General features: G+C 36.8%; 2 protein-coding genes across 3 annotated transcripts; both read left to right on the top strand.

Moving 5' to 3' along the window:
* Positions 1-2: 2 nt before the first annotated feature.
* On the top strand, positions 3-3,767 carry lyar (Ly1 antibody reactive homolog (mouse)). The gene is made up of 8 exons (XM_034683232.1): positions 3-655; positions 779-893; positions 976-1,083; positions 1,233-1,313; positions 1,707-2,040; positions 2,212-2,280; positions 3,231-3,316; positions 3,486-3,767. The coding sequence occupies exons 1-8, from the start codon at positions 534-536 to the stop codon at positions 3,621-3,623; spliced, it is 1,053 nt and encodes a 350-aa protein (XP_034539123.1). The 5' UTR covers positions 3-533; the 3' UTR covers positions 3,624-3,767.
* A 218-nt stretch (positions 3,768-3,985) lies between these two features.
* On the top strand, positions 3,986-13,804 carry tmem128 (transmembrane protein 128). Of its 2 annotated transcripts, none has more exons than XM_034697249.1 (5): positions 3,986-4,104; positions 6,809-6,941; positions 9,636-9,797; positions 10,993-11,100; positions 13,088-13,298. In XM_034697249.1, exons 1-4 carry the CDS (start codon positions 4,017-4,019, stop codon positions 11,090-11,092), a joined length of 483 nt encoding a protein of 160 aa, XP_034553140.1. In that variant the 5' UTR covers positions 3,986-4,016; the 3' UTR covers positions 11,093-11,100; positions 13,088-13,298. The 2 variants fall into 2 exon arrangements, with proteins under 2 accessions (XP_034553140.1, XP_034553131.1); XM_034697240.1 differs by lacking the exon at positions 3,986-4,104 and adding an exon at positions 5,389-5,587 and having other exon boundaries at positions 13,088-13,804.
* The last annotated feature ends 1,173 nt before the right edge of the window (positions 13,805-14,977 follow it).

The following is a 14,977-nucleotide window of genomic DNA, read 5'->3' as shown; positions in this document are numbered from 1 at the left end:
GAAATAATACAGTTATGTAACATTTCAAGTCAGTGTAGTTAGTCGCCTTGTTTAAAGTTATCATGTACACTTTGCTGCTTTTCACACGGATAGTTTCCACTATTGCCGGAACTTTTATTTGGATGTTTTTTTTTCCACACGGAAGATTTTTGATGTAGCTACCGAAGGTTAGTTCGGTCACGTGTGTTTTGAAAAAGTTCATACACATGGAGTGCTGTATGGGAATCGTTGCGTTTAAATGCGATTTCATTGCGAGAAAAGCTTTAATGAATCATCTCCGTGTCCTGTATTCATCGCTGAATCTTCAACTACATATTTTTAATTGAATACGTTTTGTTTTTTTAAACGTTTGCAATTTTGTGGCTAACAATTAGCTTGCACCAGGGCTGTGAAGGGTCCTCCTGCGCCACTTTCCGCACCTTTCTCTGTCTTGTTTGTCGGTAGCTGTGGTTAGCTTGAGTTTCACATCGTGTAAGCATATTCGACCGAACTGAAGGAATAAGCACCACCAGCAAAGCTTAAGCGTCGTTAAAATGGTGTTCTTCACCTGTAATGGTTGTGGTGAATCCCTGAAAAAAGCTCAGGTTGATAAACATGTGAACATGTGCCGGGGGTGCCAGTCCTTGTCCTGCATCGATTGTGGAAAAGACTTCTGGTAATGAGACCTCACTGTTATAATCTCTGTTTACGTTTTCTTACGCTGGAAGATAAAGTTATTTAAGCTCTTTAGCTCTGTAGCTGATGTGCAGTGTTGTGTTTATCTCTTCATGCTTAATAGGGGTGACGACTACAAGAACCACATTAAATGCATCAGCGAGGATCAGAAGTATGGAGGTAAAGGTTTCGAGGCTAAGGCAAACAAAGGAGACGTGAAACAGCAGCAGTGGCTTCAGGTACTGCAACAAAACGTAGCGTTTATGTTCATTTTCTGCCCCTGTCTGAGAATGTCATTCACTGATTGTTCTTCTCCTGTAGAGAGTACACGAAGCCATGAACAAACCTGGAGTCAGTTCAAAGCTAAAAGATGTACTCAGACAAGTCAGTGCCTATGACAACGTTCCAAGAAAGAAAGCAAAGTTTCAGGTGCGTGTAACTTCAATCTGTTCAATAAATGTGATGATTTATTCATCAGACCTTGTGAAGGACTGTTGTGTATTCCCAAGGATGTTTGTTGGAGTTGCTAACTAATCATTGCAAAACGGATTTGTTTTTGTATGTGTCTCTTTCTTCAGAACTGGATGAGGAACAGTCTTAAAATACCAAATACCAGTCTTCATGATGAAGTGTGGGACATCCTTGGGGAAGCTGACAAGGTAAATGACACTGCTTCAGATACTTGTATTGTAGGCTTTTTTTTGTGTATGTAGTCACTGTCTGATTGCATCAATACTTTATTTTAAGCATCAGCTAGCTTAGTTTAAAAAAAAAGCAATATTTACAGGCTTGTGGCTCTAAATTACATTAACAAATGCTGCAAAGATGTGCTAGTATTACCTACTTATGACTTTATCAAGGTTATCTGCCTTTGGAAAAAGTTTGCGCTATTTAAATGCAAATATTATCACCAAAATATGGCCCAAAAACATGGCAACCATATTTCCCTTTATGCAGCATTAAATTATGTATAATTAAGTCAAGATAAAATGTTTCATGCTCATGCTTTCAGTATCCAAACCGACTTTTGCTTCCATTCCATAATCTGGCAGCCTCTAGCAGCCTCACAGGAGACAAAAGAGGCCAAACCATCAGCGCCTGAAGTCGAAGCGGACACAATTGGAAAGGAAGAGCAGAATGGCAATCCAGACACCAAAAAGAAACTAAATAAGCGAGAACGTAAAGAGGCCCGTCAACAGAAGAACGGGAAAGCTGTAAAAGCTGTTGAAAAGCCAGTTGCACAGGAGCCTGCACAAGAGCAGGCAGGAAAAAAGAAAAAAAAGGACAGAAAGCGAAAGCACAGTTGTGAGGATGAGGATGATGATGATGGAGAGCAGAACGGGCATGAAGCTAAAAGTGAGACATCAAGCAAGAAATCAAAGAAAGGTAAGCAATTTTCTTATGGTTTATTGTTATTTACAATGTGTGTCAGGAATGTGTAATTTTACATGGTGGCCATTTACACTTTTAAATGCCTTTGACCTTCTTTTCTTTCAATTGAATACTTTTGTATGCTGGTATCAGCTTAATACTCAAATTTGGTATTCTTTGTTACAGTCCACCAAGCAGAAGAGGCAGATACCGTACAGGCATCTGACGAAGATGAAGATCAAGAGGTTCCTAAAGGTGAGATGGATCAACTATAACTGTAGTATAGAGCTTTTAAAAAAATACATTAAGATATAATACAATATTGCCACCAGGGGTCAGTGTTGGCTCTCATGAGACAAAAGGGCAGGAGTTACTGCCTGCCAAATATAAACACACGTGGTCAACTTTAGAGCCTCTATGGCAAGAAACTGGTGATACATATTCTGATACAGGGTGAGGATATTATATACTACAGTATATTGGAATACTATTTGCAAGGTGATGTATATATATATTTAAAAATGGTATAAATTTACATAAACCCTCATAATATAAAGAACAAATCATTTTATATACAAATACAGTGCATTTTTATGAATTTTGAATCAGTAGAGTTGCAGTGTTTCCCACAGAATGACGCTGTACCTGTGGTGGTGGCGACAGTGGTTGGTTGAAAATATTGAAGACCGTATTTATATTCTATCTGTTATGTTACGATATCCATCAAACATTATCAGGTTAGTTGTTAAATGAAATGTGCATTTTTTCTTCCAACTTATTTATGAATGTACAACAACAACTTTAATTTGCTTTAAATTCTTTAACTGCCCCGAACCAAAACTATACTTTGGAAGTTCGCCGATGTATTGCCTATAGGTACAAAATATTAAATTGGACCTGTATTTGTATTTCACAGTGACTCTCCTGAGCTGAGAGAGTCCAGCACCTTTGCTTTAACCTTTTGTGTACAACTTTCTGAGGCTTGTACGCTTGCGAGATCTCTATATCTAATGTGAGGAGTGGAATGAGGGGGAGAGTCAAATGGCTGAAATCCTCCTGCCAACTAGCGATCAGAGGCTTGATGAAAATATCGATACAGTGCTGCGAAGAATCAATACAATATCACGTCCTAAAAGAACATTCGATTTTATTGTATCAATCTTTTTTTTACAACACAAGCTAATATGATTGCTATTGATTTACAGGCAAATTCAACTGGAAGGGAACTATCAAAGCAGTACTGAGAGAATCAACCGACCAGGAACTTGCAGTCAAGAAACTGAGGAAAAAAGTGAGTCATAGCGTGTTTTAATCACTTGGTGTAAATAAATGGGATCTTTATTGCTATGCAAAACATCCAATTTGACTATTAGACCCTGCATGTTTCTTTTTTGTAGCGATTACTTTAAAATGAAAGTTGTCTTTTAATGAGATGTTAATTGCTTGTTCTTCTGCTGCAGATTTTGGCTGCCTACTACTCTTGTACTGGGGAACAAAATTTTAAAACAGAGGAAGAGGTGCTGGCACTTTTCAACAAGAAGATCAACAAAAATCCCAAATTCAGAGTTCTGAAAGACAGAGTGAGGCTTGTAAAGTAGTTTGTTTTTGCAAACCATCTAGCATGAAATGTATGTTGTGCATAGACATTTATCATTTGAAAGTCATTGTAGTCCGCCGTCCTCCCCTTGGGTATTCTTATGCGGATGATTCAGTCTTAAAGATTAAATGATTTTATAACTCAATAATGTGTCCTGTTTTGTTTGGTGCCATGTGTAGCCTAATGAAAACTTTAACTAATGACCTAGGAACATGCCAGTGTTGTTTAATGTATAAGATGACACTGTGATGGACGGCTGCTCTTTTCCACATTCCAAGCCCACAGTAAGGCTGGGAAATGGCACCTTATCTGTGGGATTGGATGTTGGAGTGGGGGAAGGGAAACGGGAGAGGTGCACCTGAGGTGAATTTGACTCTCACACGGGACGAAGCTAATGCACATTCCTAGGCACCCTGAACTGGGTTCACTTGGCCAGGGACACAGAAGCTCCATAGAAGCAAGATGCTTGGTGTCAGCCTCAGGTGAAGTTTTAATGCTGTCTGATTTTCCACCGCTAGAATGAGCAGCCTCTTTACCTCGTGTACACACACAAAGACATGCACACACACACAGCTACAGGAGGAAGTCTGCTCAGCTTTATGAAGCTCTCCTAATCCCAGCAGGTTTAACACAGATGCTCATTCATCACACTGCTTATCGGTAATTGTATATTGCATACTTTGGGTATTAGTCAAGCTGTTACTCAAGTTTGGCAGTATTAAACTTGTGTTTTCTAGTCCTCACTAGGACTCTGTTGCCTAATGCTATTGTTTAATGAGGACCCTACAGGAAACTTAGAAAAGAAACAAAGCCTATCTTTACTGTAGTAAAAAGAAATGTGGGTGACCAGATCAATATCAGATTTCTGCTATTAGATACTGCAGGATTAACTGTATGGCTGAAGGTTTGAACTGGAAAATCTCATACCTGAACTTGGGTCAACTCCAAGTTTATGTTTACATTTATATCATGTTCACTCATTAGTTAGCCTTCTTAGGAAGCAACTTCATGATGTAGTTTGACGAGGGTAGTAGAATATTTTAATTAAGACAAGCCACTTTCATGGTTGTATGACTTTATGCAGGATTCAAACATGTCAGTTTTATATAAGATAAGATGCTCCTTTATTCATCCCACAACGGGGAACTTCACTGAGTTACAGCAGCAAACAAGGTGTACAGTGCAAGAACTCCAACAAGAATATATATATAGAAAATAAATGTCCATCAGAGGTGACAGCTTGGCCATAATTCTCCTGTTAGCCACCACCTCCACAGGGTCCAGGACTGAGCTGGACTGACTTTATGTACCTAACAAAATTTTTACTAAATGGAAAATGTGGAAATTGGTAGTTGAACCTTCATCATGGAGTACGTGGAATAGATCACATCAAATATTCTCAGTTACTCTTTTGGAGGATCCATTTTATTGGCAGTCAATGTTAATATGGGATGTAAATAATCATACATGTAGCTTTATTTAAATGAAAGGAAAGTAGACACTGTCTTCTACACTCAAAGAGGATCTTTAGGACAGTGTTAGCTGTTTAAACAAGTCAAATTATAACCATTAGAAATGAGAAGATGAAATATATGAATTAACATGCTGTAGAAACCTAGACTTCAACTTGTTACAATAGAATTTGAATATTTAAAGTTTTTTTAAAAACTCTTTGTTTTTGACTTGGTATTTGTTACGGTTACAATAAGCAATTAACAAAAGTAAAAATGAATAAAATAAATACAACTGTCGCTTTCTGGTGCGTCATAAAAACGCGACTGGTGTGTCTATCCGGAAGTGCCTTCTAATCACTTGTTTAGCCTTTAGTGTAGCTAGTGTAAGTTGTTGGTAGTATCAGCATCATAATGCTTAACGACAGTGAGCTTGCAACGTTGCGAAATAGGTTTAAGAAAGATGCAGAGTTTCTTATGCAAACAACGACATCGGGTGACGACGATGAAAAGAGTAAGATGATGGCTAACGTAATTAGCAAAGTGTCACTAATTTACATAGAAGGCTAACTTCTATGGAATTAAAGCCAACGATAACTTTATAAACACTGATACGGATTTCCAGCTCTTCATTTGGGAATGATATCCATATTGTATGTTATCAAACGCAGTGCCGAATAAACATGTAGTATTAAACCAAGCAAATGTTACTTTCAGAAAAGTGGCTTATTCTTATGATGATATGTGGGGCCAGTTTCTAGTTCATTTTACAGTGAATCTGTATGAATAATATGTTGTAAACTGGACTTTCCCCTTCAAAAACTGCTGTAACCATCACAGAGAGATGTGTTCTGTTTAAGAGATGTTGGCAGCTTGCACAGTGGACAATTGTACAACTTTGAGGCCTTCACTGGCAGAAAACCAGCAATTCTTGATTGTTTTGACTGTGAGCAAACGCTGTGTCAGCTCAGCAACACAATACAGGGAAACTCTACTCCTTCACTGTCCCCAAACCAAGGGTCATCTCTCTGCTGGCGTAAGCTGAGAAGTGTTAATGGAAAGAAAATACATTTTGAAAACTGTCACCGCTTTTGTATTGAAAGCTGCACTAATTCCAGTTTACATACCATCTGGCAAGATGAGTTGATACTATATCTTGTATCCGAAATGGACCACTTGGCATCACTTTAACTGCAGATGTAGGCCAAATACTTGATTGGGGCATGAGGTTCACGGTGAACTCTTAACAGAGTAGGCCGGCATCCTGAAGCACTTCAGCAGCCAACAGCAGACTCTAATACATTTAATCATCCTTCAAATTATAGAGATTAATAGCTCCCTAAGAACTAAGATTATCTCAAAGAAAACTATCAATGTCCTCTGAAAAGCTCCTTAAACCTGGAAGGGGGGGATTTATCACATTCTGTTAAGGCAAGACAAATCTCATATCTGGTAGTAAGTTCTTTGCCATACTGTAACCCTTTAGCTGCCAATGTTTGTTTTTTTGGGCGAACTATACAGTTTCTACTAGTGCCACTACTTTGACAGAGCTCTAATAATGTTTTTAATGGTTAAATAATTGAATGTAGTCCGTCTTTGTAAGAATGTAAATTGTAGAGTTAAAATGTGTTTTGCTCCGCATCAATTTGGTATTAATCATACATTTTATTTTGTAAAGCTCTCTCTGAAAGTACACATGGCCACTGTTTTTGTTTTTTGCCCTATCACCTTGCAGGTCAGGAGGAAAAAGATGCCAAACCTCTTCCTCGCATAAACAGACACTCCATTTTCTGGATCTTGGCATCTATAGGTGTGACCTACTATGTGGATTTCCTCCGCAACATCATGGAGAATGATGATATCAAAAGGTGATTAAGATATGGGGAAGACATCACACTTTCCTTGACCACTCTTTTCATTCAGTCCCTTCTCTGTACGTTAAACATAAGTACAACCCCAATTCCACAAAAGCAGGGATGCTGTACAAAATCTTAATAAGAAAATAATATGATGGTTTATAAATAATTTAAATCAGGGGTGTCCAAACTTTTTTCAAAGAAAGCCACATATGATGTTGTCAGAATACCTCAGGGCCAGTGACTCCTACTGAGACTTAGGAATCCTAAAAGTTCTATATGAAACATTTAATAACAATTATTTTAAATGTTTTCTCAATAAAACAGTAACTAGGAAGTACCATGTAAAGATTAGCAAACGTTATCTTCTTCTGGGGGAAAATGTTTTTCATTAGGGTCGGGCAATGTTGGAAAAAATATTGTATCATTATTTTCCTATGGCAGGATCACAATCTGGATTTCATCACACTTCTTTTTCATGTTAAGAAAAAGAACATTTTAAGAACAAAATAATTATTTACCTGAGTTCTGAAGATTTTTATTATGCACCAAATTTTGCCTTCTCTGTACAATTTCAAATTTTTGATCTTGTCTTGTGTCCTCTTTTGTGTCTTCTGAACTTTTAATGTTCATCAAGAACATTTTCACATCATGATAAAAACATTAATTGGAAAACCTGTCCACTTTAAGAGTTCTTGTGTTTCTTCTTTATTGCCGTCTTGCAGAATTCCCAGAGCTTTGGCTTTAGACAGGTAGTCCATATGAAGCTTTTTGAGACGTTTCTGGATTGACTTTAGTTTTGTTTGTGCGCTTGAAAGAAACTGCAAATGTACAGATGATTCAGAATGTGATTAATTTCTTTGCTATGAATAACGCATCTTAAGATGGAAGCTTGGGGCCATAAATAAATGGACCTTGGGCTGCAATTGGCCCCCGGGCCGTACTTTGGACATGCCTGATTTAAATGATATTTTAATTGAAAATGGTGCAATAACAAAATATCAAATATTGAAACTGAAACATTGTATTGTTTTATGAAAAATATATACTCATTTTAATTTTGATGTCAGTAACTTGTTTCAAAAAAGTGAGGGGGCATGTTTACCTTTGTGTTGCATTACCTCTTCTTTTAACAACATTTTGTAAATGTTGGGAAACCTGGGGGTTCATTTCTTTGAGAGATGTTGAAATAGAAATGTTGTCCCATTCTTGCCTGTTTTAGGATTCCAGCTGCTCAACAGTTTGGAATATCCATTACTATATATTTGTTTCATGATATGCCAGATGTTTTCAATGGTTACAAGTCAGGACAGTATGCAGGCCAGTTTAGCAGACAGTCTTCTACTTCAGAGCCATGCTGTTATAATACACAAAGAGTGTAGTTTAGCATGTCTTGCTGATATGCAAGGTCTTCCATGAAAAATACATTGTCCTGATGGCAGCATATGTTGCTCCAAAACCTTCATTTCTTGTTCAGCATGAATGGTTCATTCTTAGATGTGTGAGCTACCCATGCCATGGGTACTTATGCATTCCCATACAATCATTGATGCTGTCTTTTGAAGTGTGTACTGAATTGATAGTAAGCCTGTTGGTCACTCCTCTTGTTAGAGAAGAGGATGCAACATCCATGATTTCCAAAACTAATGTCAAATTAGCACATTTTTTGATTACAGGAAAGTTTTCCACTATGTCTCATTCCATCTCAAATTGGCTCTTGCCCAGAGCAATTACTGATATTTTGAGATCATGTGATATATGGTTTCCTCTTTGCAAGGCACAGTTATAACCCACTTCGTGAATGCAGGGATAAACTGTGTTCACAGACAGTGGCTTTTAGATGTGATTTTGAGCCCATATAGTGATTTCAACTTTAGTGCAGTATCTTTTTTTTAAACAGTGGCATAATAGGGTTTGAAGATGACAGTCATACAGTATTGATTGAACTAAGTGCTCAAACAGTCTCAAATATGGACGTAGTATCCGTGACGTCACCCATCTGTTCCTGAGAGCTGTTTTGAAGCCACTCGTCTGCGGCAGCCATATTGGCAAAACTTGTAATCTTAATATCTTCTGAACTGGCGTTAGAAAAATAAATCACCCCCCGTACAGTGTGTGTCGATAGAGAAATTTGCTACGAAGAGCCAAGCCGTTTTTTGATCCAGGCTGTAAACATGTTTGTTAATGCCTTAAGTCTTTTTTGAATTGGTGTCTATGTGATTTCTGATGTTTCTAGCATCAATTTCACAATTAGAATGTTTCTCATACACCAAAAAAATTCAGTTTCAACATTTGTTTTGTTGGTCTAATTTCAATTAGATGTAGGGTTTAAATGACTTGCAAACCATCAATATTTAACATGCTCAACATTTTTTGCACAGCGTCACAACTAAGAAAGCATCCCGAGTAACAGATTTTTTTAATGTGCAAAAAAAGTAGGCAACATATTAGAGACGTATAAGATAGGTATTCAATAGAGTAATGTATTCAGTATTCAGTTGATATGGGATAAGCTTTGTATTGAGGTATATCTTATTTACATTACATTTGTTTTTAGTCATTGGTATCTGGTACCATCTTTAATCTGTTTATGGTGTTGTCAACCATTGTTTTTGTGTGTGTTTGAATTACACTAATAACTCTTTATTTTTGACTACCTTCATGGTGTAAACAAAGCTTCTTCTTGTTGCTCACATTGTTTTCCAGTTGGTGGTTCAACGTGGGTCTGATACTACTCGGAGTCTGCCTGTCTCTGGCCATGTTTTGCATCGTGTACCTGGAGTGGTTTAAAGGCATCCAGCACTATGACCAAGCGTACCCTGCCATTCCTCCCATCACTACTGCAGCTTTTATTGCAGCATCATGCAGGTAAAAGTGTAAAAAACAGACAAAAAAATCAATCGATGAGGAATGGTTTGCACACAACTCATAAGTGATACTGCACTTCTCCTATTTAAATGTTGTCGGATCAACAGTTTCAGATTTTTGGGGTGCATGATAAAAAGTGAGATGATTTAATCTCATTAAGAATATATGATGTCCAAGTAGAATCAACAAATCATAGTACAGAAAGAGACAACATGTAGAACAATCTTGATTCATAACATGACAAAAATACACTTTATGTTGATAACAACAATACATTTTGGATTTCTTTTACTTATGGATAAGTCCCAAAGCCCATAACACAGCTGAAAAGAACATAACATTGGCAAGTTCAGTGTCATGCATCACACTATGGAGCTGTTGATATTTTATTGGGATGAAACTTGTTCTGTCTTCCAAAGCTGAGGGTATTGTTGACTGAAAAAATAATACAACATCAATAATGTAGGAGTGGTATGGATATCTCAAAAGCAAAGAAGAGTAAAATATGATGGTCTTTAAAGGTTGCCATTAATCATCGCCAACCAAAATAAAAAAAACAAAAAACAAAGAGGAAAAGAATTAAAGTAGCTGACCTGTTGCTTTCACCTTGTAGTTAGTTGTCTTTACTGACAGACATCGGGCTGCATGTAATGATGTACTGTGGGATTACATTCTACCTCCATACAGTCCTTGTTTGCATTACCATGTTGTACTTACTCTGTCAACATAGATAACAAATGCATAGTGGCATACTGGTGGCAGACCATACATTTCACTGATAGTTTGTGCATTGATCTATGGTGCCTGCTAAGTGCTGTGTGTTTGATGTCTCAAGTGTCAGAAGTTACAGTAATTAATGGGACACTTAACTTTCTTTGTCCTGTGATTTGCTAGCTCTTCTTGTTGGAATGATGTAATTTCTTAAATTAATTGTTATCTATTAGGCAAGTGAAAAATCAAAAGCAGTCAAATGCAAAATTGATCTGTTTACTGCAGCCTCAAGAAATTTGAGTGGAGAAAAGTTCCAGATCAAATAAGAGTCAGGACCTCAAAACACTTGCATTTTCCTCACCATATTAATCCTCTGTATCAACTGTAACAACATGACTATACAGAAGGTGCTCTGGATTGAGAGACACTACTTCAAATTGTGTACATTTTTTTTTTAATAATTGTAATTTTTTTTTTCTTGCAGCTTTAACATGGCACTGTGGCCAGTGTGGTCCTTTTTCACTCCACTCATCCTCTTCACACAGTTCATGGGTGTGGTCATGCTCATCTCTATGCTTGGATGAAGTGACAGGTGAGGATGTTACTCTGTAATTTAACAAATGTACAATTAATCATTTAAATATTGTAAAAGTAAACACTGTTTTATACATTTCTAAGAAGTATTTAGTAACATGTCAATTTATTTAACTTTAATTTGAACACATTACACAAAAATATCAAATATTAAAGGTTAAAAACAGTTGACTGTATTCACCTGGTGGACATTTTTCTCTAACATCATGCTCTAAGTAGGAAGCTCAAATATTATCATGCTGTTGCATGATTTTATGTTTCTTTACTAATGGTATAAACATTTAATCAACCAACAACTGAAAAAAAATTGAATGATAGAATCACTCTTTCAAGTGTTTCAGATCACTTGGCTCAGCGCTGGCTCTTTTGACTCCTCTCAGTCATTTGTTGCAATGTTTTGAGCTCTGATTGATATGTGTGAATGTATTTTACTTCAATTATTAACTGTGATAATAATAAGCTGCATCAATCTCAAACTAACACTATTTGACATGATGTTTATGAAGAAACCATTTATATATTACCATCACGCACCAGTTCTCTGAACGCCGCCATCACCCTCCCCATGCATCTTGTTTGTTGCACTAAACACACTTTGACGTAGCATCCAGTCAGCGCATGATGTGGTTGTAGCCAAGTGGTGGAGACAGAAGTTCGTCCCTTTATTCGGTCGTTTTAAAAATAACAACAAAAACAGAAGGGTGGAGGGTGGAAACCAGCTCTCAAACGGGAGCTTGCTCATATCGTTCATGTTCAAGAGACGGCTGCAAGACAAGTCATTGGCAAACGACACATCACAATTACAAAATAAAGGTCAAGCAGTACAAAGGGACAGGTTATAAGGTAAACAACATATTTGATAAATTAACAACTACAATCAGACAATATCTGTTTCAGTACTTAGCCAAATAAATTTCTTCCTAGCTTGCACTAATATTCGCAAGGAGGGGAATATTGTTATATATCCTGATTAGTTCTCAGAGATGTTTCCTGAGTTGATTTGAAACCTATGTCTCCATATGGGAATTAACACACTTCATTGTCTTAACATTGTCAATACCTTTTGTTGAGTGAAACTTTCTGTCAAACATTTCATTAATTGAAAAATGAGTGCTTGATACTAGATGGATAGGATTCAAGGATTCAAAGATTCAAGGATTTAAGGTTTTTTATTGTCATACCAACACAAGCTGTCGCAGGAGGTGGAACGAAATTTTGATTCAGATCCCATACAAACCACAATAAGAAGACAGAATTAATAAAAGAAGACAACCATAATAAATATATAAATATTTTGTGTATGTGAGGAATAGACTGAGTTGATTAGATCTGACTTAAACCTTTTAACCCTTGTGTTGCATCGACAAAACACGCCTTTCAAAAAACAAAGATCAATCTACCTTTGCTAAACAATGTTAAATCAGATTCTAATTCAGAGTCTGCAGTGCTTGTCATATGAAGTTCAGATGTATTTGTTTTTGTATTTTTTTCTTCATTTATTATAATAGATTCATATTTTAGCTGAGCAACATTTAGAAAGAAAATATACTGATGGTACAAATAAACTAAAAACAATTCTCCTGTTCTACACTAAGGTGTAGACCAAGTAAGAAAATGTGGATGTTGCTCCATTATTAACCACATTCTTGAGCTAATCTTGCTCTTAATGCTCAGTCCTCTGCAAATAATGTAAAAGAAACAACATACTGTTGTGATGAAAATGCATATACTGTGATTGAATACATAGGATTGACCCATGACAAAATGTTATTGTTTATACTTACTCAGAAAATAAGCCCCTTTTTGTATCCCATGTTATAGTGGTCCCTGTGTGTCTGCTGAGATTTATCTCACACGCTGACCACCTCCCTTCAAGCTGAAATCCTGATTTGGTCAATACCAGTGTCTGCAGTTTGATCTGTAACTATCTAATCTTCCTTGTGGCACATGTCTTCTGTCTCCTCTCTGTCTCTCACATCTTCTAGAGATAGTGTCACGCAGACCTACACCTGCAGTAGATTGATCAGAGCTGTCAGCACCCAACAAACAACACAGCTGTTATTGAAGCTTTCGTCAGAGGCAGTCAGCATCACTGGATCACCTGGGTGCTGGCGTTTTACTACTTTAACCATCTCAGTTTAATGACTTATCATTATTGTGTGTGTGTGTGGGGGGGGGGGGGGGGGGGGGGTGGGTGTGTGTGTGTGTGTGTGTGTGTGTGTGTGTGTGTGTGTGTGTGTGTGTGTGTGTGTGTGTGTGTGTGTGTGTGTGTGTGTGTGTGTTTTCAGGAAACAAAGGTGCATGACACAGGGCTGAGGGTGTGCAAACAGAATTTGAGAGATTTTACTGTGATGTGTGAATGTTTTGATATCATCCCCTTTTGCAGCTGACACGTTCTAGCGGACACGCGTTACTTTGTAACAGTTGCAGCTTTCCAACAAGTGTTACTAATACCATAAACACTGGTTTGTTCTATTTAAATGTCCGAATAAGCTTTGGTAGTTTGACTGAAAGTACACAAAATACCTGAAACTTGAGTCAAAGCAGTTACTTGTGTTCAACTGTCGTTCATTTAAGAGAAGGATTCACATTTTCCTAATGTGAAGCATTAAAAGCACCCTCACATTAAGAAAAAAAGGCTGTAAGAAAGCTGTTCTGTTTTTTAAAATCATGTTAATAAAACCAACAAAGATTTTAAATTACTTTATTTTTCTTAACATGAAGTTTGTGGTGAAGAATATAAAGACTTCTGCCCATTTTCTGTAAAATCTTTTTGTTAAATAAACTTTTTTAACTTAATTCTTTACTGTCTTAATTGCAGTTCTTACTTGAGGCAATGCAACCTTAAAGACATTTGTAAAAGGAAACAATTGAAAATGTACAAGATGAAAAGTTGGACTTCATCAGCATGTATATAAAACCTCTCCACATTCCAGGATCTTCACACACCTTGACCAGAAACCCATCTGTATCCAAGGTGACACCATATAATTTATGAGCTATTCATTTTATTTTTAATATTTTCTTCTCTCCCTTGATTCATGTGGCATTGAACTAGTTATGGTCTAAATATAATCTTAGTATTAGAGCATCATAACCTATGTTATTTAGTGAATGTGCCATTCTTGCGGTTTGTTTTTGACAGTCAGAAGAAACTTGAAGCAAGTGTTCATAACTATCACTGCCATTTTTAGCAATACTGAGTAAATTACATGTTTGCATTAACTTAAAAATGTCTGTGTGCTTCCATTTACATACAGTCATGGCATCAGTCAAAACAAGTGACTCCAAATAACACAATGTGATTACAGTTTCTCATTTACAGCCTAATTTTAAACTTAATCTTTTCGCAGCAACATACAAAAATATATATCACAAAGCTGCGCCCGCAAATTAACCTAACAAGCAAGAGCAACTGCCCTGAAACAGAAACCATTTACAAGAACAACCAAGGTTCAACAGGTCAGCTGAATCAGGATTCAAGGACCTTAAAAGTCCTGCAGGACGAAGCAGAGATCCTTCCATTTTTATTATTAAAGTATCAATTAAAGCTTCTCAGGTTTTTCTCTTTGTTGATCTATTTTCTTTTGTGTTGATAATTCATTCAAAGTCTTGAATAGCGCCTTTATACTAAGTTATTGTAGTTTCCTTTCTTCATTTAATGTAAAAGCCCTGCATTCTTATGGACATTAACAATGTGCTTGAGCAGCCTATTGAGGTAACCAGGCAGACTACCTTGAAGATTGTCCAAATGTTATTGATCTATTATTCATGATGCATCTATGTTTGGTTATAGAATGGTTCAGTCTGAGCCAACTTAAACAAAATGTTTTTATTTAATCTGAAACTGTTTTAAAAGCTGTATATCGTGATTT

The sequence above is a fragment of the Notolabrus celidotus genome, chromosome 1 (genome assembly GCF_009762535.1).
Source record: "Notolabrus celidotus isolate fNotCel1 chromosome 1, fNotCel1.pri, whole genome shotgun sequence".
Lineage (NCBI taxonomy): Eukaryota > Metazoa > Chordata > Actinopteri > Labriformes > Labridae > Notolabrus > Notolabrus celidotus.
This window is presented reverse-complemented; position numbering and strand designations above follow the sequence as displayed.

Coding starts and splice junctions, on each gene's coding strand:
- lyar (XM_034683232.1), top strand. CDS start 534: ATGGTGTTCTTCACCTGTAATGGTTGTGGTGAATCCCTGAAAAAAGCT. Junction 894..975: donor AACAGCAGCAGTGGCTTCAG/GTACTGCAACAA, acceptor CTTCTCCTGTAG/AGAGTACACGAAGCCATGAA. Junction 2,041..2,211: donor AAGCAAGAAATCAAAGAAAG/GTAAGCAATTTT, acceptor TCTTTGTTACAG/TCCACCAAGCAGAAGAGGCA.
- tmem128 (XM_034697240.1), top strand. CDS start 5,488: ATGCTTAACGACAGTGAGCTTGCAACGTTGCGAAATAGGTTTAAGAAA. Junction 5,588..6,808: donor GGGTGACGACGATGAAAAGA/GTAAGATGATGG, acceptor ATCACCTTGCAG/GTCAGGAGGAAAAAGATGCC. Junction 6,942..9,635: donor GAGAATGATGATATCAAAAG/GTGATTAAGATA, acceptor ATTGTTTTCCAG/TTGGTGGTTCAACGTGGGTC.